Source organism: Thermobia domestica, chromosome 1 (genome assembly GCF_964235325.1).
Source record: "Thermobia domestica chromosome 1, izTheDome1.hap1.1, whole genome shotgun sequence".
NCBI lineage: Eukaryota > Metazoa > Arthropoda > Insecta > Zygentoma > Lepismatidae > Thermobia > Thermobia domestica.
The window spans coordinates 185,359,086-185,385,974 of NC_137454.1; the positions used below are offsets into that span (position 1 = coordinate 185,359,086).

The 26,889-nt window shown below is 35.7% G+C and overlaps 1 protein-coding gene across 1 annotated transcript in view; it reads right to left on the reverse strand.

Moving 5' to 3' along the window:
- The window catches only part of LOC145675317 (pickpocket protein 11-like), a 147,954-nt gene extending 121,480 nt beyond the window's left edge, over positions 1–26,474 (reverse strand). Inside the window, exons 1-2 of the mRNA XM_081745725.1 lie at positions 26,229–26,474; positions 6,947–7,080 (exon numbers count right to left, since the gene is read on the reverse strand). Coding sequence (XP_081601851.1) covers positions 6,947–7,080; positions 26,229–26,474 — 380 coding nt within the window. The remainder of the gene's footprint in view (positions 1–6,946; positions 7,081–26,228) is intronic.
- Positions 26,475–26,889: the final 415 nt, after the last annotated feature.

Sequence of the window (26,889 nt, forward strand, 5' to 3'; positions counted from 1 at the left end):
GTTACGTGTTTCCACACATGTGAATCACTCTGCTCCATGTTTTGCGCTCTACCAACACTCCAGATGTCTTTCTAGAGCATCTGGGTATAAATTCGCTACACTTAATACTCAGAACTTCACTGTTGGCCAGCATCCGTACCTAGCGGTTATGCAACCACACACAACATGTATCAAAGTGCCCGCCATTTTGTATTTGTTCCAGATATCGACTTAATACAAACGAATTATTGTTACTTGGTAGAAACACCATCAATTCATATCCATTTAGACAGATTTACATATAGCAGATCATTCGGGACTCCCCACGTTCCTTTGGGGAATCCCTTCGCGCGTGCATGGTAGGATTGTGAAACACGCAAAATTCAATACAGCAGGTATGACTTCTTCAGTGAATTTTTTACCCGCCCTCTTTACGTTGGATAGTTTCCGAACTATTGGCGTCCGAAAGTCATTTTCCCACGCTTTCGGCACCTTGTAGATCTGAAACTATGTCCGATAGCCGAAAGTTCAAAAGAACTTTTTTTCTTGTCTCAGTGGCAGGATTCACCTCCTAAGAGTTGTAACACTTATTTTGCAACACCCGATATATAAAGGATAACTTTATAACTTTATATAAATACAGAGGAAGCTACATAAGTTTATAGTTACTTCTTGTTAGTTAGTACGAATAATTACGACTACGATTTTGTTAACATAGTCAGAGTGGGGGGAATAAAATATTCCAACAAAAACTAACGCTGTGGGACATGTACTGGCAAAGTACATACATAATTGGTATTAAAGAACTAAAGAAGTATATATATATACCAGCTGAATATACACGTTCTGAGCATGGGGCCAGTACTTAGAAGTCAACGCTTGTGGAAATATTACTATTCATTTCGGCGACCGCGAAAACTTTGGATGTGACACTAATATCGATCATTTTGGATTACTTTAAAATATCTCGGTATCCCCCCTCCCCGCTGACTCCCGGCCGCATACAATTGTAGCTGAATTTGCAAATCATCGCTAATGGAAGTGTCACCATTGATCTCAGCGGCCGCGAAAACTATGGATTTGACTCTAATATCGGTGATTTTGGATTATTTTTACATGTCTCGTCATTTCGTGTCCCCTCCCTCCACGCTGACTCCCGGCCCGCATACAATGGTAGTTGAATTTGCAAATCATCGATAATGAAAGTGTTAGCATTGATCTCACCGACTTCGAAAATTATGGAACTGACGCTAAAATCGGTCATTTTGGATTATTTTTACATTTCTCAGTATTCCACGCTGACTCCCGGCTTGCATACAATTGTAGCTGAATTTGCAAATCTTCGCTAATGGAAATATCACCATTGATCTCAATGACCGCGAAAACTATGGAGTGGACACTAATATCGGTCATTTTAGATTACTTTTAAATTTTTCGGTATCCTCCCCCCTCCCCGCTGACTCCCGGCTGGAATAAGGTGAATTTGGAAGTTAATGTGATCAGAGTTTCACCATTGATTTCAGCGACCGCGAGAACTATTAATTCGACACTAATATCGGAAATTTTCTACTACTTTTACATGTCCCGATAAACGCCCCCCTGAGACCCCCTGGTTCGAATTTTGAGAAAAACGTTTAACTCTGATCTGGAGCGTGAACCAAGGTATTTGTGACTAAAATTTGGTAACTCTCGGTCTATTTGTCTGGTTCCCAAGCCGGTTCCGATAAAAGCCCCCTGAGACCCCCTGGTTCGAAATTTAAAAAAGCGACTTCGTCTTGATCTGGGGCCTGGGCTAGGTACCCCTGACCAAATTTTGGTAACTCTCGGTCCACTCGTCTGGTTCCCAGGCCGCACATGGACAGACAGATAGACAAACACACAAGCAAACTCTTTATTTTATTTATATTAGATAAAGAATTAATATACTGAATATCAGCTCTCCAACTTAAACGGCTTGTGAGATACTAACTTTTTCGCAAAAATTCGGACCCTCTTAGAATATGTAATAAAATGAAATCGATACCGAATTTATGATAACTTCCTAGTTGAGATTGAGGCCTAAGTATATACCAAAAATCATTTCATTTGACTTTGCAATTTGGATATGATGATCATGCACACATAGTTACATTCAATTTTTTATATAATAATTCATATATTACACATGATTGAAACATTTTTCCCAGTAGTTAGCTCCTCTAAGAAATCACAGGCTGCGTCTCAAATAAGTCCTATTGCTATTATTACAGTTGCAAATATCAATATCTAAAATTGCCTGAAGTTCTTTTGTCAATAGAAACAAATGAAAAGAAAAAGGATGCCTTGAAAGAAGACAAATTCACCAGTGTTCAGAAGCTGTCTACAATGCACTGAGCAGAATGAGTCTGTGGGTCGTAATACGTTGTAAGTCAGAGTGGAGGGTTGCAGTGGGTCACGTTCTGTTGACCCGCGGCCCCCCGACCCGCTCCATCTCTGGACTGTACATACGGATAAAACAATCATATATATGTATTTTAACCTTCTTGATTTTACTGAACCTTCACTAATTTAAGATAATTTACAAAAAATGCAGGAAAGCAATTATTCATAACATATATAAAAATATAGAAATGTATTTTGAAGGAAAAAGTAATTGGTGTACTCAAGACTCGAACTCGAGTTGCCTACTCAATAAGCAGACACTTTACCGACTTATCCACGGCACAACATGCAATTTGTCGTTTCGAAGCTTTATTTCTAATGTGTGTGTTACGTAACACCGCTACCAGATGTCAGTAGTGGTGCGATCACCCATTTCGCAGTTACGAAATCACTCTTTTAACCCCCATTAATCCGATTTTTATATACCTACAATTCTCCCTCTCTCTCTCTCTCTCTCTCTCTCTCTCTATATATATATATATATATATATATATATATATATATATATATATATATATATATATATATTGACAACAGTAAGTAAGAGTATAGATTAAGTTATTCTTGATTTTAATCTACAGAACCAATGCTTTTAATGAAAACATGGGGCCTGTTGCCGTAGATAGCTAAAGGCCGTAAATAAAATTCAAACTTCAAGTGTAACTGGGGTAACTCCCGACAATGACTGATTTAAGACGTTTGATAGCGCGGGTAATGGCTGGTTTATAAACACAATTGCTATAGCGTGTATAGGTAAGTGGTTACAGCGTCTGACTGTTACGCTAAGGGTCCGGGGTTCGAGTCTCGGCCTTAACTGAGTTACTTTTTCAAAGAATTAAACACTATAAATTATGTTCGCGTTTGATGCTGAATGAGATTTATCCTATGAAGGGAGAAAAACCAGGACGGATACAGGGGGCAGGAGGAAAGGCACACTGCTTATTCTTAAGTGTTAAAATTTAATTTATTCCCATGTCTTTTGCTCTTTCCTTTCCCTCTTTCCTTCTTTTCTCATTTTGTTTAGTTTTCCATACTTTTTCGGTCTCTGCATGATGCGTATTATTGTTTTCGTTTCCTTTGCATTAATTCATATCTCTTTGATCTTAAAGTGAATGGAATTTCTGTAGATTTATCTCGTTGTTGGTTCTCTAAGTGATGCTCTCAGATAGTATTACTTTTTCCTCCAAATGGAGGAATATCCTGGCATGTTATGTTTTCGGGCATGTATTTGCTGTCATGTTGGTTGTCTAACTATCAGACATACAGTGAAACTATTCTGCTACTGGAAAAATCTATCATTTCTTATGTATCCAACCTCTATTTTCTACTGTCGCTTGGAAGAAAAAACACCTGCATTTGAAAATCCCGTAATATTTTGTTTCAAAGATTTTGCTGCGTTTTGCGATTTGCTTACAGTTATTTCGGTAATAAGTGTGCGTGTTGTAAAGGATGATTATACATCACACACTTTATTACGGAGTATCATTACTGTAAAACGTTTTCTCGATAAATTCATAATTATAACAACTGAGGATAAATGAAGTTCTGACGTAGTGAGAGGGGAGGGGACTCACTTTCAATAAGCACCCCTAATAATAAAAGATGAGGGGCTCATTATAAGTAAACACCTTGATAATGAGAGATACAGAGACGCACTTTAATCAAACATCCCGTTAAAATACGTAGAGAAAGTAGTTTCAAATCGGTCAGCAACCCTCTCGCAGTAACTCCTGCTAACTATGATTGTTCTTGCCTAACTACAGAGCATTTCAAACCAGAAGACTTTGTAATTGTAAGCATCATATTCGATTCACCATTTTCAATTTTGTAATTTTGATGTCAGATTATGCATCAACTGTTTTAAAACTCCCTTGGCGGTATGTTTTCTTCTACACTAAATGATTTTCTTCTTCCTGTGCTTGGAGACAACCCCAACCGTTCAAAGGATGGTTTGTACCCTTAAACCTGCACCATTGCCTAAATAAAAAATGCGTCGATTATTTTTCGGTGTTCTACAAGTGGGCAGTTTCATTTAAATCGGTGAGTGAAACTACAGTAAGTTTACTTGTTGGAAGTGGACATTCTACAGTTTTCAGAATAACTGTAAAGTATACAAAACGCATTATTCAGATTTTTTGAACATAGCGGTCTAGAACATAGAAACCACTAAGGGGTAGTATATTAATAGTTTATGATATGTTATTTTGAGAAGAGAAACATGGGAGAGAGAAGACATGATAGCGTTATCATTCCATATTTCTCAAACAAAAGCACTATGTCTCAAACTCATATCACTACGGCTGGAGTTTCTACTTCTGCGTCTATAGGCCCAATTAGAATATTGCACCCTTCCTTTCGAAATTCGGTAAACCATTATATGTTATATTCCTATATATATTCTATTTAAGAATATTATGAAAAACGAATCATGTAGAATATACAATACACATTTATGATTCATGTTTCTGTCGAGTAGAATTTGTGAAACCACATGATAAGCTAAATTGTGATTCGGAGTAAGAAACGGGACTCACTTGCAAATTTACAGATTTATTTAATATATTTAATACAGCTCGTAGTTTGATAATAAACTTATGTTTAATAGCAAGAGCAGCTAAATATATCAGGCGTTGCTAAGTTTGGGTTGAGATTACATAGTTTTTTGGCAATAAATAGAGTTGTCATCCCCTTAAATTTGCGGTTCTAGGTTCTGGTACGTAAGGTTCAGGTCTAAATCCACTTTTGAATTTTACAGTTTCTCAGTACTTCATGTACATTAAACTACTATATTATTCAAATTCTATCTTTCATTTTATTACCTCAATTTTAGGGGTTATGTGACAAAACCAACATTTCGAGATAAACACAAAAACCTATTTAACTTGTAACACGATCTTTTCTTTTCTAATATTTTTATTTGGAGAGCTACAGCTCGCATTTTACAACTATTTATCCCTGCATCAAGAGTATTTATGGGCATATACGATTATGGTAACAGTTGAAAGTTTTGCACATAACCCCTTTTAACAAAGGATGAAAATTAATGTATATTTTCTCTTGCTATGACTTGCTTCATACAATACATCTTTTTTAGATATGACTATATATTTTTATTGACATCTGGGACTCTTGACTTTATGTAATTTAATCTTGCTCAGGAGCGGGAAAGTGGTACAATAACCCCCTTTGGTACAATCCGCGGCAAAAAACCTGCAACATGAGCATATAAGTTTATTGTGAAATGACGAAGTCTTTTGCTCCAAAATAAGTGTGCACCGGAGGAGGCCGAGGTTTATCCTGGCATGATTCGTCCCACTTAGACGTTATGTTAATTCCCTGTGCTGTTAGGCGTAGATTCACGATAAACTTACAACCTCATGTTGCAGGTTTTTTGCCGCGGATTGTACAATAACTGAGGATTTTTCAATGACCTTTGGTATTGAACAGTATTGTAGAAGGGCAACATTGTTCTGGGTGGAGCTCTACTACCCCAGGCTTACTTCTAGTTGTTGATAACGGTTCCTGCGCTGTTCGCCTTTTCCCGTTTGGCCTTAAGACCTCTAGCATGCAAAACCTTTATAACTTTTTATCTTAATGTAAAGCGGAACGGAAATCTCGATATGCATTTTCCCGTTTCGCTTAATGAATTTTATATTGGTAGCACGGGCGCCCGCAGACTTCCTCCAAGTAGGTGCAAGATACACACACTCATATATAGTGTGTGTGATTGCATATACACTGTGTAATCAACAGTATCCGGACACCACCCAAAACATACGTTTTTCATATAACGTGCATTGTCCTCCCACCTACTGCCAGGTACTCATTATCAACGACCTCAGTAGTCATTAGACATCTTGAGAAAGCAGAATGGGTGCGCATCGCGGAACTCACGGACTTCGAACATGGTAAGGTGATTGAATGTCACTTATGTCAGAAGTCTGTACACGATATTTCCACACTCCTAAACATCCCTAGGTCCACTGTGTCTGATGTGATAGTGAGTCGAAACGTGAAGGGATACGTACAGCACAAACTTGTACAGGCCGAAATCGTCTGTTGACTGACAGAGACCGCCGACAGATGAAGAGGGTCGTAAAGTGTAATTTAGGCAGGCATCTATCCAGACCATCACACAGGAATTCCAAACTGCGTCAGGATCCACTCCAAGTACTATGACAGTTAGGCGTGAGGTGAGAAAACTTGGATTTCATGGTCGAGAGGCTGCCCATAAGCCACACATCACGAAGGTAAATGCCAAACGACGACTTGCTTGATGTAAGGAGCGTAAACATTGGATCATTCAACTGTGGAAAAACGTTGTGTGGAGTGACGAATCACGGTACACAATGTGGCGATCCGATTGCAGGGTGTGGGTATGGCGAGTGCCCGGTGAACGTCATCTGTCAGCGTGTGTAGTGCCAACAGTAAAATTCGGAGGTGGTGATGTTATGGTGTGGTCATGTTTTTCTTGGAGGGGGCTTGCAGCCCTTGTTGTTTTGCGTGGCACTCTCACAGCGCAGGCCTACATTGATGTTTTAAGTACCTTTTTGATTCCCACTGTTGAAGATCAATTCGGAGATAGCAATTATATCTTTCAACAGTTTTGAGCACCTGTTCATACTGCACGGCCTGTGGGAGAGTGGTTACACGATCACAATATCCCTGTAATGGACTGTCCTGCACAGTGTTATGACTTGTAATCCTATAGAATACCTTTGGAATGTTTGGGAACTCCGACTTCGTGCCAGGCCTCACCGACCTACATCGATACCTCACCTCAGTTCAGTACTCCGTGAAGAATGGGCTGCCATTCCGCAAGAATCCTTTTAGCACCTGATTGAAAGTATGCTTGTGAGGGTGGAAGCTGTCATCAAGGTTAAGGGTGGGCCTACACCATATTAAATTCCAGCAATACCGATGGAGGGCTCGACCAACTTGTAAGTCATTTTCAGTCAGGTGTCCGGATACTTTTGATCACATAGTGTGTATATATATTGTAAGGATCCTCACGTCGCTGTACCATGCAATAGTGATGCGTGCTACACGTGTTGATAATAAACGCAAACAAGCCGACGACGATCCCCAAGAGGAGTCGTCCAACATCACCAACAGTCGGGAGGACGAGGATTACCGAAGGAAGCAGACAAAACGGGATAAAATGAAACTGCAGGCCTCGACCAACATCAATCAACCCTGATTGATCGAAACACCTAAAACCCCTCTCACGAAGCTTGGTCACCGAGAGATACCCATCTTTAAACCCACGACGCTTGGTAACCAGGTTCCTTTCGTCTTTCTGAAGACGCACGGTCACCGAGAAAGAAACACCTAATTTAGACAAGACTGTGTATATTGTGTCCAGCGTATATTGTATACAATTAGCAACAGCATCTAAGTATTGCATTAGAGAAATGTTTTCTGCTCAGTCTATATTTCAAAATAAACAGGCGAATGTTTAATTGACTCAACTTATATTTCTGGTGCCTTGCAGAATGTCCTGCTAAAAAATACATCCATTTTACACACTAACCCACTTGCACTTACACACTTTCAAGTGACGAACTCAGTATTGATTGGGAACTTTTACTCATCAGAGTCAGCATGAAGCTGCTTGAGCAACATCTAGATCTTTAATAGAGACATCTAATCGAAAACCTGTTCCTTGATTGGCTCCTTATAACCAATCATCTTATGGAAAACAAAGTTACACAAAAATTCCAAAATTCCTTTCCCTCCTTGCTCTATCCTTGCAAATGCACGCAAATAATCCAATTACATGATTATAAACCGATCATTTGCGTGCATTCGCAAGGATAGAGCAAGGAGGGAAAGGGAGTTTGGAATTTTTGTGTAACTTCGTTTAATATAAGATGATTGGTTGTTAGAAGCCAATAAAGGAACAGGTTTTCGATTAGATGCCTCTATTAAAGATCTATATAGAATTAATAATTACATGAATATAAATGTTAATTCTTATGCCTTTTCAATAATTTATAATACTGACAAGAGCAGACTTGCCCTATCTGGCTACCGCCAAACACCAACTTCATAAAGAAGATAGTATATATTTCTACGAAAAACATTTTGTTTAAAAATTCAACCTTAGTCGCTAATACCAAACAGATGCTTTCAACATCTTCTTGTGCTAGATTGTTTAAAATTTTCCCAAAACACAAGTTTTAAAAATCAAAGAATGGTTGCTTTGATTATAACTGTACAATATGGTTAAAATGTATAAAAATAATACGTTTTCTCGATAATTTGAAATACTTAATGTTCATATATCTATACATTTATTATTATGCGTTGGGGATGTTAGCTTATTAAAGCTTTGGTCTTCGCAGTAGGTGAATTTAGAATAATAGGCTGTACTAAATGGACCCATAAGCTATTAATAAAGAAGCAAATATCTCTAAGAAAATTAAACCAGCTCAAAGAATAAACTCAGACACCATTATACAATATGTAGTATAGCAATAAATTCGCAGGTGTGCATCCAGTTAGGCAAATCAGAGTATCACAGTGGATCATTAATTTCATTTTTTTTAAAATTATTTTAACGTATTAATGTTGCTCAATTTTCATTTTAAAAAATACTTCATTTTATATTACAAACATTTTTCGTTTGCTGTAGGCAGGGAGTGGGTCCTGGGAGCATGCGCGCCGACTACGTGGGTGCTCCGGGGCTCCAACACGCACACAAATAATCTTTTTGGTGCAGCGCACCCTCAAAATATTTAGTCTGGACCTAGGTTTGAACCCGTTCCTCTTCCGTTTAAGTCAGCTGTGTTGCGGACTGAGCTAGGGCAACCCCAACTTATCCTTATAGTACTGGCAAACGTTACTTTATCACAGGACAACCCTTTATTACAGTGTTCACAAAAGACTTTAACTAAAAGTAAATCAATCAAATATCGAGACTTCCCAGATAGGCAAACACTTTCCTGCATTGAAATGCATCAACATAAATTTTGGAAAGTCGGCGCCTTTGCCTGGGGATCGAACCCTCATCCCTAAATCCCGACTTTTCTGTAAATTTTGACTACTTTTAGGGGAGGCATTACAAATTTTAATACAATTTTTCATCATATTGAATTTGGACACCTCCCTTCCTGAAACGAATCCCTCCTCACGTCCCTGATTGTAAGTATTAAACAAGTTTAATAAACACAACAAGCACATCTCATTTGGCAGGATATGGTTTGGAGGGCCAGCTCCCTATTCCTCTTTCCGGCTACCCCTTTATATATCGCTATTGTAAGTTCCTTGTTGTTGCCATTCTTTTAAAGTGTCATATACTATCAGATGCCCAAATTTATGAAGTGACGGCGTGGCAGAGTGAGTAAAGTGTGCAACTCATATACAAAGGATCCCGGGTTCGATACGCGTTCGAATAATTCCTTGTTTTGTTTTTTACTGCAACTAATAAAGTAACCATTTGTAACTATAAATAAAATATTAATTCACCATATGTTTATAATGAATAAAGCAATAGAAATTTAAAAATCTTTCAATGTTCCATGTTAACTTGCAAGAAAATTTAATCTATTCCGTAAATATACTGATATCACGAGTTGTATTATGGTTACGATAGACAATGGCGCCGATTTCTCTGTAAATTTGGGGGGCCAATTCATAAAAATACATACAACAATACATGTAACAATAAAAAATACATATTCATAAAAATACATTGGGCTCACATGAGCATGGGGGACGTGCCCCCATGATCGGCACCCTTGGCTACAGTCGTTTGGTAATAAATGTTCTTGACGCTTCTTGTCTACATCTGTTGACAGTGTGTGATTTACAAAGGAGTTGAGGGGAGAAATTCCCTTTGCTAATACTGGATGCTGCTATAATCAAAGCAGATTTCCTCCTCATTCCCCTTGTAATTCTCACACTGTCAACAGATGTAGACAGGTAGCTTCAAGAACATTTTTTACGCAACGACTGCAGTAACAATAATATTTACGGAAGAGATCAAATTTTGTTCCTTGTTAACATGCAACATCAAAATAATATACAAGTGATTGAAAATTTCTATTGCTTTATTCATTATAAACATATGGTGAATTAATATTTTACTTATAGTTCCAAAAGCCTACTTAATTGGTTGAAGCAAAAAACAAGAAAAAATCTTTGATTGGAACGAAATTCGAACGCGGGACCCTTTGCACTTGAGTCGCTGATTTTTCTCACTCTGCCACGCCGTCACTCAATAAATATTCACGTCGTATGATCATATGCGCGTCAGGTAGAAAACTTTAAGACGGTTTTTCTCAGTCATTTTTGCTCATTGCGCTCTCCCAGTCTGCAATTTTAACTCTTTAAATATGCACTACCACCTCTCAAAAAATGGCCCCGAAATTCACTTACCAAAGTGTGCCTTCTCCTTGTCAGACTGGGAAGTTTTGTAAGTCGGAGTTTCTGAGAAAATATGTTCATAAGGCAATAAATGAAACATGATTATGAGAACTATAATTTTAATTTGTCCTTCTCCTTTACACATAAGTAGTAAGCATCGGCAAGGATTTCTTTCACTCTTCAAAACTTTTCTGCACTCCTGGTCTGAGTTCAGTTGTTTTCGAAGAGTTGCAATTCTATTTCTGAAGACAATAAACGATTGTCATTGAGGGTAAAAGAAATAAAGTACATGTAAGGTGGATAGTGTTAAAAGTGATTCTACTGTGTTTATATATAACGAATGAAAAAAATCTGTAAAGGAAAAATGAAAAATTGCAGTTAATTTAAGAGAGTAAAGCTGATTCGAAGCAAGCTGTATATTTGCTCAAGCAGGGCTACCAATATATGAATATTATTGTAAGGTAAAACGGGAATTTCCGTTTGGCCTTTCGATAGCAAATCATTAAGTAGGCCTACCAACATTTCGTTGACTTTTCCTGTCATAAGAATCATAAGGCAAAACGGAAAAACAGTGAAGACACGGTTGATAACATAAATAATACTAAGTTACATAGAATACCTCCGAAAATATTCCATTACGAAAACATCACCAAGAAGTTTTTTTTAATCTCCTGTTTATTTTCTCACGAAGCAAACTAGTGCTGTGAAAAATAAACATATACTTGAGATATCTGTTCCTAAGATGATGCCAAGATATAATAAGTCACCCTATACGTATTTCTTATATCTGGCTTAGAAGGAAAGAAAAAAGATGAAGGTCACAATTACAATAAGATGTTTGTATTTTTGGATCCCTGAAGATTAGAGGCATGAAACAAGGTGTTTGAACTGAAATTCAGTACTTTATAGGTTCATGGGAAGTAAGTTCGTATGCCGATTGAACGCAGCTTTGGGGACGAAGTCCCCTGGTACTTGAAATGTTCAGTGTATCTCGCATTCAGGATGGTTAGAGAAATGAAAATTAGTATTTGTACTGAAATTCGGTGTGCTTGTGGGTTTATAAGGTGCAATGTAGTAGACTGAACAAATGCAAGAGTCTGAGGGTGAGCACCCAGCTACTCAAAGTATTACAATTATTAGAATCACGTAGTGATACTTATATGATTATAATGTTAGTACGTCTGTTATTCCGCACGATAACGTTTGAACGAATGAGAAAGTTTGATTTTTTTCTTTCTTTTGCCATGGATAGATAGAGTCATTGTCTCGAAGGAGTTCGAAGGTGATTCGCCCGCCGCAAGTACTAGAAATGAGCCATTTCCCCCTCCAGTTTTATCACTATAGAGGAAAAACGCTAATAGACGGAGATGACCTTTTTTCGGAAATCAATTACAAGTTTCAAAGACAACTAGCATCTTCATCTTTGACACTCTAGTGAAACCGGAAGTAGAAATTACTCTCTTCCGGTTATAATGTTGATCACTATAAATTGAAAACGGTAATAGATCGCAAGAAGCGATTTTCTTTAATCAATTAAGTGTCTCAAGAATATATTCAATCTCAACAGTAATCTTTCTACTAAAACCGGAATTGAGAGAACCATATTAAAGCTTGTATATTCCATAATAAATGATAAAATATTACACAATCCTTTTTACGGTCTTTGAGTTTATTATAATAATACATTTATATCTGGTAATCCCGAAAGTTAGAAACATGAAACTTGATGTTTGAACTGAAATTCGATACGCTTTTAGGTGTATGGGATGTGAGGCCGTAGGCCGACAAAACACTGCAGTTTCTGAGTGAGGTTCCCAGATAACCGAAGGTTAGTTATTAAATACATATTTTATCATATTCTGATTATACAGTAGCAGAAGTTTCCGTTCTCCTCACGTGTAATAAATATAAAACTGGAAATTTAAATAGTAGTACTCGGCACTTTTATGTATAAATACAAGGACATTTCAATATAATAAATATGACGTTCTTAATGTTCTTGAAACACGTGTTATCTTATTTTTAATTAAGAATCTATGTACCAAATTCCACACCTCCACTTAAACAAATCTTCACATTCTACAGTCTCTGAAGAAATGAAGAGAACTTTGAATATTATAGAAATGTCTCCCTTAGAAGCGGCATTTTTGAAAGCGCTGAAATAGGCCTACGTATTCCCTTATTTTAAAGAAGAGTTTATATGCTGAGTTTCATCTCTGTAATTTCAAAAATGTCTGAGATACTCAATTTAAGAAAAGCGTTATTTCCCTTGGAATACATGCTCCTAAAATCCTTTCTTATCTCTTGCCTCCGTGATAAAACCAATAGGCCGTACGCCGGGAGCGCACAAACAAGGGCCTATGTGTAATCATGACATAAATAACAAACTTCGTTTGCGCAAAGTATGATGCAATGTAACTCCATTATGTCAAGCAGTTTTTGGTAATAGTATTTTTTTCAAAACCATCATCCTCCATCCTCGAAAGAAATATAGCATTATCACTGGACACAAGATTAGTTAATTTATTTCGCGCTGGACAGCAAACCAGAATTTGTAGATAGGTCAACATATTGCGTGTCAAGTCTTTATACTTTCATATTGTCAGCATATACTTAAAAAAAAGTAACTGTTGTTCTCTATGAACATAAGGTAATCATTTTCAAAATAAATAGCAAGGATAATTGTGCCTAAATGAAATTCAAGAATTCTATTCTAAATTGTCTAAACCTGGTACACAAACAAACTTAAATTTTCACCTTGACGAAAGTTGTACATTTAGTGGCAATTATATTGTGGTAGTAGCCGGTGATGTTCACTTTTTTTCTTTTTTATAGGTGCGAATTAAAAATGGGTAAATGTCAATTAAAGATAGATCGTGGATATAAAATTTACTATGTAATATTACGTACGTAGATGTTATACTTTTTGCCATTTACCTTTTCATAGAAAAATCCTTCCCATATTTTTCAAAAAATTAAAATGTGGCAATTAATCGTGTTATAATAAACGTCTATTATATGTCTTGATATTTGCCTCTCTATGTAACAGAAACAATCTCTTATATAATTTGTAAAACAACTCCAATCATGACAACGGATCATCGAATATTGTGTGCTCGCGGTACCATAAGCACTTTATTTCATTTCTTTGTGCGGTAGTGGAGTACACCAATATACTGTCCAAACATTCTGTCCAAATTTCACGTTCCGTACATAAAGAAGTATGATCTAGGCGATGATGAGAGAATCACTTACACTCTTTTTTATAATAGTACTATATAGATTATGGTGTTAGTGTTACCCAACATAATGTCGAGGAAAAATTTTCCAGATGACACTGACATTTTGTTTCAAACAATGGAAAATTTAATATAATTTTCTTCAATACAGCTCATTTGAATTATACTGTACATATCCTAAGAAATTAATGTCATTTATTGAAGAATTCGTTCATACGGTGTAGAAAGACTGTTTTAACTACAAATCATCTGTAATTAATTATTCGTTTTCTTAAGTCTTTTAAGCAATGAAAGAAATCCAGTTTGTACTTTGAATTACCCAGATACAGTGTTTTGCCTTCGTAATATACAACATATGATACTGTCAATGTTTTAAGTGCTAGGATTGGGTATAAATTGCAGACCCATGCACATACTTCAGGAATACAGATTTCTGTAACATAAATGCTTCATGAAAAACAGTTAATATTATTTAATACAAAATAATAGTAAAATTTTATCTAACTTGTGGCAACCCTGAGTATATTTTATCATATATGAAAATTTCAACTCCCCGTTTTGACCATTAGCCAAGATTTTCGAGCCTGTCATGGATTTCCAGTTTATGACCAAGAGCAAGATAAGATACTTGAGCAAATGCCCAACATTTTAATGGTTATGCAAAACATACTTGAGCATCTAGCTCGATCCCGAACCAATAGCACTAAAATTTAATAGACAAGTCTATGTGAACATTTTAATGCATTAGAAACATATTCTTATAGTCTTCAGAGTAATATGCATTTTAAGATGTAAAATATTGTAATATTTTTACCTTTCCAAAATATGCCTTTTCTCCCTTGCAGCTTCTCCCAGGCCATGGAATGTGGTTTCCAATGAAATATTACGCAGACAATTGAACATACTTTTCACTATTCTCGAAATGGCTCAAAATATATCTGAAACATACCATATTTAAAGGGTAGTTACACAAAAGTTACAATTATATTTAATGTCGTAGAATCCAATTCTAACAATGCATTCAAGGATTGTGTACAGAACAAGGGGTGCACCTAACATGTTTTTATTGAGAGAGCGAAGACATTTTCAGAGGTCCCGGATTTTTACAAACAAAAAAACGTACTGAAATTCTCCTTCAGAATGGGAAAGCATTAATAAAGCTCTACATATACCTCCATATCACACATTATTATTATGATTTGCAGTTGGTGATAATGCAATGTCTAACACTTGGTGATAATGCAATGTCTACATCTATTTCTTTATGAAGACGTCGTATAAAACAGCTATCACTCTCACGAGTATAAGAAATATGTAAGTTTGTGAATCTGTTGTACGTATTTATTATCTTTATCAATTTTGATATGTCAGTGTAATAACGTACAGGAATAGTTATAAATTTCCATTCATCACTTTTTGCAGGTTTGTAAAAAATATTATTATTTTCTTCATTAATATTTAATATTGAATCAGGATTATGAATTTCAACAATAGCCACTTCCCACTTTTCACGGAATTCCATTCTTTGATGAAGTTTCGTAGTGTACGATGATAAGGTGTTGTCAGGAAAATATTCCATAGAACTATTACTGGGAAACGTAACGTAAAAATCTCTATCAGGTTCCATTGTATTCTCGATCTTCTTTACGGATGATGCAGGTATCCAGGAATCGAAAGAAGAAGGCTATCCTTTCCAATGAACAAGATATTCTTTTCTGCGGCCTTTTCTTCTTGTACGTATGATTGTATCTATGTAAAACGTCTTCCATAACGTCACGAGTTGTAATTCCTCTCTATTAATTAATCCATCCAGTGGTTCCTTGTTTAAATCTTCAATTTCATAAACAGTTGTATTTCTTGGTATTATCTTCTTCACTTTAAATATTTCCCAAGTCTAGTTTTGCATATATCCCTTATCAAATGTACGTTTAGTTTTACTAATTTGTACTGTATCACCAATCTTAAGATGTTTTGAGAAATTTGGATTCTTCTTCTTTATTTTATTATCATACTGATTATGCCATACTTATAATAGGAAATTTTGAGAAACATTTACAGGTCACATCTTTATGCTTAAATGATATCCTTCATTATATGATTCCACAAGAAGAGGTAATACATTTAAATAATTATACGTTTGATACTATGTAAAATACTTCCACATTTTTTTAGAGTTCTGTTGAAACGTTCTACAATACTAGCTTTTCTACAATACTAGCAGGATTTTTAGTTGTAATATGTTTTATTTTGTAGTACTCTAAGTACTTCTGTATTGTTTTATTAGTAAACTCCCTTCCTTCATCTGTTCGGAATGTAATTGGTTTTCTGTCTTTGAACACAATTTTCAATGCTTTTAAGACATCATTTGTACTTTTAGATTTTAATGGCACAGCCCAGGCATATCGACTGAACACATCTATCACTGTAAGAATATAACGATATCCATCATCAAATTTATGAAGAGATTGAAGATCATTAAAGCCACTTTCCCACTCATCATTGTTATTCACTACATAGAAATCTCTTTTAAAACGACGACGTACTGGTTTGTGTAACGTATATGTTGTTTGTTGTAGTAACCATTTTCTTATACAATGTATAGGAATTTTCTTCTTTGTAGCTATCCACAATCTTTTAACAGTTGAAAACGATGCAAGATGTGAAGGACTGTAGTAAATTTTGCTTAACTGTTTGTTTATGGTTTCCATCTTGACCATACTTGACGTTTACAGGTACGTTTCCTTTTCCTTATAGAAGACACTACTTTTCCTTTTCTTCTTCTTCTGCTTCTTTTTCGTCGTCTCCTGGAAACGATTTCAGGGGTATTTCTTCCCTTGTCGATGATAATGCCGGTGATGCTTTAGTTCGCCGTAAAATATGACAAACGTTTTGCATTTCCAATAAGTTCTTGAGGTGTGTTATTAGAAGATAAATAATTACAAAATTTCTTCCATCCCGGTGGATTTGTGTGTTTCCGGGGTTCGCGACACCTCAGAAATTAAATCTACAATGTGATATCCTTCTAGTTTATCGCATCTGATGTAAACAGTTCCTTTATTATTCCACGTGATATTATTATCATGTTTCATTCTGTGTAGTAGTAATTCAGCTCTTTTACGAAACATTTTGAGTATAGATAACAATATTTCTTCTACTACTTCAGGCTTCTCTGATTTAGTTGACGTAATCGAAAGTGTCACAGATTCTTCTTGTTTTCGTATTGAATAAAAATACTTTTCAAGAATATTATTATATTGATTACACTTTTCTTCATCACTAAGCGATGATAACTGTAAAATCTCTTGCATTTCTTCATCCAAATTAGATTCATGTTTCTCCAGGACTGATGATGGTGATGATGATGATGGTGTTTGTATACGATTAAGAACTTCAGGTGGAACTCAAATCATCTTCTTTGCGTGTTCCATTGCACTAACGGAATAGTAAACTTGATAATGCACCAGTTAAAATAACAGCTAATAATGCCGGTAGGAATCCACCCTGCTGCTGCACTAATAAATGTTTCTCCTTCTTTTGGATGGAGTAACATTTCTTAACAAGATATCGAAGCGTCCTCTTGTATCGCTTTAATCTTGCTTTCTGTGTCTTTGTAAGAGGTACATTCCCTTTTAATACATTATAACAACATTCGCAAATACTTCGAATCACTGAAGAGTCTGCATTGGCCACTATAGCTTTACATAATTTAGGATTTGCATTGCTCACCGTTTGAAGAAGATCTCCGTGTTTTACTCTTGGAGACATATTGTCAGAATGAAGAAACACAGTTTAAAACTAACATTATAAATACATCTACTATTTCGTTGGAAAATAAACGCAATGATAAATATCATCAGGAAAGATATTTCTTTAAGATCGAAGTTCATCTGGCGTATTCTGTTTTAAATCAATAAACAAATATCCATATGGTAACTTTATTGCGTAGCTGAAACTTTCTTGGAGAAATTTTGGATTCTCAGGAGTTAGTTGATAACTCAAATGCTTAGTTTGAGATTTATCTCTTGGATTTTTAAATAATACGAGATAAGAACAATTCAAGCTCATGTCTCTGCTTCCTTTTCCCTGATCAAATATGTTTTGTGTAATAAATAGTACACTAAGATTTCTATAATGAGAACCCTTTGTAAAGAAGTCAACTATATTGCGGTTCACTTCACACATTTGATCATCAATAATAATAAGATGTGGTCCAGTTTCAGGTAGCCTATTGGACAGGACTCGTAATTCAAAGGAAGTTTTTCCACATCCACTTGGTCCGGCAACAATGCAAGAAAAAGGACGTCGTATCCATGTTAAAGAGTATGATCATTCTTTCTTCATACGTATATTTATAAAGGGCCTTATTACATTTCTCTTCTTTTGTTGGAAGTAGTGTAGCCATATGGAAAAGTATCGTATGAATTAGGTATTCTACTTCGTTTTATATAATTTATCTTATAAAATTTTGTTTCGGGCATGCTGACGATAGTATGGTCTTTCCTGCGGCAATTTTTTTTCGTTGGTAATTTTGAGTTCAGTGGGACGAGATTCTTCTTCTACTACTATCATTTTCTTGATTACATCAAAAGTAAGGTGTTTTGAATATTCATAGTTTAATGAAAAGCCCCGTATCTTGCATACTTGAAACTCTTTCATCGTACTGGGATCAAAAATACGTAACCCATAGTTCTTTGGTCCAGTCGAGACGTATTCTGAAATAGAGTCCTCTTTACCATACTCGAGTACTTCATTTGTTAAATCGCCTAAAAAGTCACTTGTTGGAATTGTACTTTCACTGGGTTTTCGCATATAAATGATTGAATCAGTATCAAAAAGAATACTCTTTTTTGTAGTTGATCTAAGTACTTGTACAATTCTAATCTTGTTTGTGCTGTTGTGTACGCGGCTATGACAACGTTTACTGTTGATAGTGAAACAAGAACTTTATCTGTGTATTGCCAATATACATATATCAGATCATCATTTACTGGAAATATTTGATGAACGTCGATATCATGTTATGTTAATTTCTCATATAATTCCTTGGGGTCATTATTAATGCTTACCTGATCCATGTTCTCACGTTGTCCAAATTTTCCCCAAAATGAATTTAGCATTAATTTAGCTAAACTCCTAAGTGCTGGATTATCTTGAATTTTGTTTTCATCTAGACGTATTCCCTCCTTATCATGAAATTGCTGAATGTACTTCTCCTTTAACTAATCAGTTTCACACTATGATAGCCATCCACTAGCTTCCGTTTTTGCTTTCAAGAAGGTGTTTATGTACTCTGCAAATAAGCCGCCACTTTTGTTTCTTCATCATATTGTACAACATCATATGACCAAATTTCATGAATATGTATTATTTTGTATCCTTTTTCTAGTGCTTTTCTTACTTCATCTGCTACCCATGTACCATGTAGAATTCGGTCCTTATCGCTGTGATTACAAGATGACTGGTTTAATTCATCACAACATGTATGACAAAGTTGAAACATCAATCTATCATTTGATTTGTAAGTGAATACTGCGTGTATGAGATTTTTTGGATGTAGAATACTTAGTTTGACTAATCCTTCTACTTCTTCAATGCTAGGAATATTTGAATCTCCAGGCAGATAGATACTATGGTGACGAATTGGAAATTTCTTAGTCTTGCAGATATAAGGATAAAGTGATATAACATGCTTGTATTCCATTGCTTCTCCTTCCGATTCTTGTGCTCTATGATACAAACCTATGGCATTCACATTTCCTCCATAAAAAGCGTGACGAGGATTTAATGTTGTTTTCTTTATATGTGGATGATTAATAACATACTTCTTCATCTCTTAATTTCCTGCCAATTGTTTTTTTAAAATTCACACCCCCATATTTCGTGTACTTCACAGCCAAAATCTTTTAATTTCTGAATTTTCTTTTTTGTTACTTCATACCGAAATTCCGTGGTATCTGTTGCATTGTTATAGATGGGTTTATCTCTGTCGTTAGGGGAGAAGAAAATGCAAGCATTTACCCAACATCCCTCATATTACCAAACGTGTATTCTTCCATTGTTAGATCTGTCCATATACCATCTACTTTTATTGATGCAATTAGTTTTTCCTTACTCCAAGCAGCGTTGGTAATTTGTATGTTTCTTATTTTTTTCTTCGCAAGCTATCCATTTTACTGCTTCAACTGATTGGACATCTCTCAATCGATACCCGTTCTTTGGTATGATACCAATCGTATTTTCCTTTAAGAAATTTCTACGATATACCAAATTACATGCACTGGTGATTGTAATGCATTCAAGTAAGGGATTTACATTTGTTTCAGATTCAAATGTATTCATAAAGGAAAACATGCTTGGCGTAATACTTCAAAATCCTGTACACAATATTTGATGAGTTCTTCTTTCATTTTAAAGTTGTATTTTCGATGTTCAGTATACTATTGGAGAAACTTGCGTCTTCCGCCTACTTTCATGGTATCTGGTCCATAATATCTAATGTCTGTATGTGTACCTTCATATGTTTGGTTCTCACGTCGATTGAAAAAGTGTGGGAAATATCCTTTACACGATTGAAGACCAAACGCACCACTTAATTTACTTAAGAGCATAGGAAGGAAACTTAGTGAATCATTAAAGGTTACGTTTCCTATTTTAAGATATAGAATTTTCGCCCCATTCATGATTACTTCTGGAGTCCAGTTCATCTTCTCAACCATGGCCTTAATGATGAAATGTGCATCCTAGCCCTTAGAATTATGAGCCACACATGTTACTGATTTAATGTTTGGACGTCGGTTTTGTAAATGTTTTAGAAAGTCTTCTATTACATTTTCTCCGTCAAATATATTTTCTTGTTTTCCACAAACGATACAATCATTTTGTATGTTGTTATCTTCATAACAATGGTAACATGTATGTTGACTAACCAAGATATTAGGTATATGTTCATATATGTTTGCGTCCTCCTCTTCTATTTTCGTATCTTGTGTACATTCAATATCATAAAACAAAATTGTAGCTTTCTTCTCCACGATATTTTTTCATTGGCTTTTTTCGATTTTCTTTCATTCACTTTCATGTAAGATTCATGATTGGGTGGTACTATAGCATAGCAAATGTTGCAATACATTTCTCCACATACGTGAGATCCTTTTTCTTTTACCATATAAATTTTCAAACCCTAGGCACATTTCACAATGGAACATAAAGGCTTTCCATTTTGGTACGGCGCTGATTTCTGATAGTCATAGCATGGCTGGCCATAAAATATTCAATTACAATCATTGCAAGTAATATGGGTTTCTTTAAAGTAACATGTTGGCTTCTGATGACAACGATAACATCCCAGACAACACGTACGTGTACGACACATGTGCACTATCCATGCATAAGCCGTACATTTGCACATGTGCATTTGTGTGGATGAAGCACACATACATAACCCGTGTATGTGCACATGTGCAATTACGTGGGTTATGCACACGTACATAACCAGTGATTAAGTCATGCATGTGCACATGTGCATTTGCATGGATAAAGTATACATTTACATAACCCGTGCCTAAGCCGTTACATACACATGTGCATTTGCGTGGATGAAGCACAAGTACAGAACCCGTGCTTAAAGCCGCTATGTGCACATGTGCATTTGCATGGATGAAGTACACATTTATATAACCCGTGCTGTAGCCGTTATATACACATGTGCATATGTGTGGATGCAGCGCACCACGTAACCCGTGCTTAAGCCGTTATGTGCACATGTGCATTTGCATGGATGAAGCACACATTTATATAACCCGTGCTGTAGCCGTTATGTACACATGTCCATTTGCGTGGATGCAGCGCACGTACTGAACCCGTACATAAGCCGTTATGTGCACATGTGCATTTGCATCGATGAAGCACATATTTATATAACCCGTGCCTAAGCCGTTATGTACGCATGTGCATTTTCATGGATGCAACGCACGTACGTAACCCGTGCTTAAGCCGTTATGTGCACATGTGCATTTGCATGGATGAAGCACACATTTATATAACCCGTGCTGTAGCCGTTATGTACACATGTGCTTTTGCGTGGATGCAGCGCATGTGTATAACCCATGCTTGAGCAGTGGATGGGCACATGTGCATTTGCATGGATGAAGCACATTTAAATTACCGGTGCTTAAGCCGTTGTGTGCACATGAGTATTTGCACGGCTACTGCACGTGTGTATGAGACGTCCATAATACCCTGCAAGTGTATACTTTTACTTTCATTCTTTTACTCATCAACAGAAAGTAACCTCCATTTTTGGTAGGTGTCGTTTTTCCTGCAGGCGGTGTTATAGAGACTTTTCGACGAGTAACAGCTGAATGATTGTAAAAACTCCATAACGTCCACTTAGCTAGGATACAATATCAACAGGTGGCAGCATTATACTGATGTAGCTACTTTCAGACAGTTCATAGGTTTACAAAATTATTTTCGTGACTGATTACAGTGGAATATGTTGCGTTATTTGTTACTTGGCAAGCATGTCAAAGATACTACCTGAAGCTTTGCTCGTTGCAAATAATAAACTCCAAAACTAAAATTCTCACTAACAATTGGTAGTTACTTGTTATATGCTTTGAAGGTCATGTCTTTGCAGTTATAGATTGTGTTACTGTGTAAGACACCAAATATATAAACTTCTTTTTTTCTTCGTTGCATCTCGAATTTGTTTTTACATCACCTCTGTACTACGAGGAAATCACCTGTGCACTACATGTAAGTCATCTGGGTACTGTTTCAAATCACCTCTATCGTACATGTAAATCATCTGGGTACTGCGTGTAAACCACCTCTGTCCTACATGTAAATCACCTGTGTGTTACGTGTAAATCATCTGTCCTACATGTAAATCATCTGGGTACTGCGTGTAAATCACCTATGTGCTACATGTAAATCACCTCTGTCCTACATGTAAATCACCTGGGTACTGCGTATAAATCACCTGTGTGTTACGTGTAAATCATCTCTGTCCTACATGTAAATCACCTAGTTACTGCGTGTAAATCACCTGTGTGCTACGTGTAAATCACCGCTGTCCTACATGTAAATCACCTGTGAACTACATATAAATCGAATACGCGCTACTTGTAAATCACCTGCGCGGTAGGTGTAAATCATTTGTGCAGGACTTGTACGTTGCACATGTTCTGTGCACGTGAAGATGTTGAATAGGACCTGGCATCTATATGTGCATCACATGTACAGGCGTGCATTTATACAGATGATGCACATGTTGCATCCGTGCCATTGTACATGTACTATACGGATACTGCACCTGCATTGTGCTGTCTGGGATACAGCTGTACATTGTTTCAAATGTGCATGCTTGTTTTCATATTTCTTATGACAACTCTCGCAATAATAACTACAGCTAAATCATGCTGTCAAGCTTTCAATGACGTTGTAATGATTACACTGGTATACAAATTTTGATCAAGGTCGTGCTTATGTTGGTTTTTCGTCGGTTTCTTAATGATTTGCACCCGCTGAACACGAATATGGCAGTTATTTTCCCGTAATGTCAAAATTTGTGATGATATAAGCATATCAGATTTTATTAAAACAGTAACATATTATACAATTGCATCTTATGAGAACATTGAACCACAAGCATAACACAAACATTGTAGTCGTGCTTCTCTTGATTTTTCATTGTTTTCTTAATGACTTGCATCCGCTGAACACGAGTATGGCAGTTATTTTACCGTAATGTCAAAATTTGTAATGATATAAGCATATTAGATTTTACTCAAACAGTAATATATTATACAATTGTGTCTTAGAGGAAAATTGAACTACAAACATAACATATACATTTTGGACCAACTTTTTGGGTAACAAAAATCTGCATAATACCTAAATACCAAAATATATGAATATTACATTTATAAAAAAAATATACAAAAGTACTTGAGATTGGAGGAAACTGTTCATCAAGTACTGGGATTCCGTAATCAAAAGTGAAGGTTAGTGGTTCTCTTTCTTTTGTGGGAAACGTTCACTTCGTCACGCATTAACCTCCAAATATAATCACCCATCATTGCAGAGTCCCACCTTCCTTGGTATCTGCTTTCCATTACTTGAATGTCCTTATGGAAACGTTCTCCTGCTCTTCGCTAACATCTAAATTCTCCCTAAAGAAATCCAAGTGTGAATGAAGCAAATGTAATTTTAAAAACATTCTACATCCCAATGCTCGATATTGATCAACGAGTGTCTTAACGTGATGATCCAACGCTTCACTTCAGTTATGCACCAGAAATCCCGTCACCAATTTATGAAAGGCCTCCCATGAGTTTCTTTCAAACACCATCATTTTTTGTTTGTGTAGCACTATTAAGCATGACATGAATCTGAGGCCCTGTGAAAATGCCAGCCAGAACTTTTGCCTCTGCTAAAGCTGGAAACATTTGTTTGATTCATTGTAGGGAATATTTAATATAACCACTTTGCAACCCAAGAAGAAAACCAATAATTTTGAAATCCCCACACAAGTCCCATTGATGTTCCTGATATTTAGTTTTCTCCAGCATCAGCTTCACACTTGAATAACTCTATTTAATCAATTTACAATTCTGCTATGTATCTTTAGAATCTATATTCTCTGTTTACTACTCCGAACAATTATCTTTAATAACAAATGCGATACCACTAGCGAGTATCGAAATAAAAGCACGCAAATTGCTATGCATAAATCAGTATAAGAGAAAAATAAAACATGCTTATATCACTGAAAATATTGACACTACATAAAAATAAGTGCCAGATTCGTGTTCAGGGGGTCAAAATACATAAAAATTCATCAAGAAATAATAATAAGCAAAATTTGTATACCAGTGTTATCTATGAACACTAAATTTAAAGTTCTTCTTTTATTATCAGTTGGTAGAGCTTCAAACATAACATATCTTTCTGATAATCCCCTATACACTGTAATTTTATAATCCTTTAAATATTCCTGAAATTTACGAATTTCAGGAATTCCACCACCACGACTGAGATCTACACCGGCAGCTTCACATAGATTGTCTGCTTCTTTTTCAATTCTATAATTAAATTGATTTACATATCTTCTGTATTCGGCTTGATTTCTTCCCTTGTATTTTTTTAATCCAATGGCAACGTCGATTCGTCGATTGCATGTGCTAAACACATTGTACCTTTGTTCTTAATTGTGATAATACCACGTTTTACCTTTACATATTCCTCGGTATTCATAATATATTGTGTCAATCCACCTTGTCCTCTTGGCATACGTACATGATGAAAATTCACGATGCCTTCTTCATTTATAAGAAAAGCCGCATTACTTTCCAATACTTTCTCATAACTTGTCCACAGAACTTCTGCTGAGAGATTTCTTGCTTCTCTAAACGATAACCAAAAAGAGCGATGTCCTTCTCTCTAATTTGTGATTGTTATTCCTACGTAATCATGCTGGTCCAAATTACGGAGTAAATAAACTATTAAAGCCCGTAGACTTGTTTCAATTCCAGTAAAAGGATTTTCACCTGCACGCACGGGGGCTAGGTGAAATCTTAACATTGTACCCTCCATATTGTATCTTCTGTATTGTCTTCTGCGTTCTTCTATTATATGAAATCTATTGTTTCCATCATTACGAGTGTTATTTCCAAATCTCCAAAACCTACTTGTACATTTGAGTTTCGTTCTGCTTCAAATACGGATAACAACTCGTCCATTCCTTTTTCTATTTCGTCTCAATCGATTCTATTTCTGTATGTTCTGTATTAGCCTCTGCTAATATTTCCATAATTGATGGATATATTACTTCTTGTTGTTGTTCTTTTTCAGGATTAGGAAATTAATTGTTAATCCATTTTTCTAGTTCAGTTTCGTAGAACTCAACTTCTTCTCTTCCACATTGTAAGTGTCTCCTATTATTTGGAAGAACGTTAGATTTAGCAATTCTTTTTCTTCTTCATTTGACCTTTCTTCGACGTCTTCTTCTTCTTCTTTTGCTCCTTCTTGTGACAATTTTTTAATTTGTTTAATACAGTCGGATGCTTCCTCTTCTTCTTCTTCCGTTATCATTCTGTTATCTGCACTTTTAAATATATCTAAAAGTTCTTCATATTCTTATTTTTCTTCTGCAATTTGAATTTCATTAGCTGCATCTCTTTCTTCTTCTTCGGTGTTTATGATCATCTCTTCTACTTTTTCTTCTTCTTCTATGTGTTCTTCTACCTTTTGTGTTCCTTTCTTCCTTTCATCTTCCTCTTCCTTAATTTGAGGATGGTCTTCTTCTTCTTTTTCTTCTTCTATTCCAATTACGGCATCAATTTCTCGAAGAAGAACTGGCGTCTCTTTATTTACTACGATCTCCTTTTCTTCTTCTTCTTCTACGCTATTAATAAATGTGGTAATCTCTTTTAATAAATCTTGTGTACACTTGTTTTTCATTCTTACCCCCGAGGTGTATATACGTAATGCGAAAAATATTCCAATATGTATATGTAAATAGTAAATAGATGATATATGAGTATTATTTAAAAAGGAATGTAAATAAAAGTGGTTTAAAAGAATATACGAATAAATAAAAAAGAGGTATATATAAGTAATTAACAAAGGAAAAATAATATCAGTAAGAATAAGGAAAGTATGATACACGTATCTTTATTCGTATTCAACCTAAAACAAAAAAGAAATGTATATCGTTAATTATATATATATATATATATATATATATATATATATATATATATATATATATATATATATATATATATTGTTACACAGTTGTGCCTCGAAGTCCTAAGCCGGACTCAAATTATGGGGCGAGACGCCCGCGCTTTTCAAATTGTGTGTGCAGTAAGGA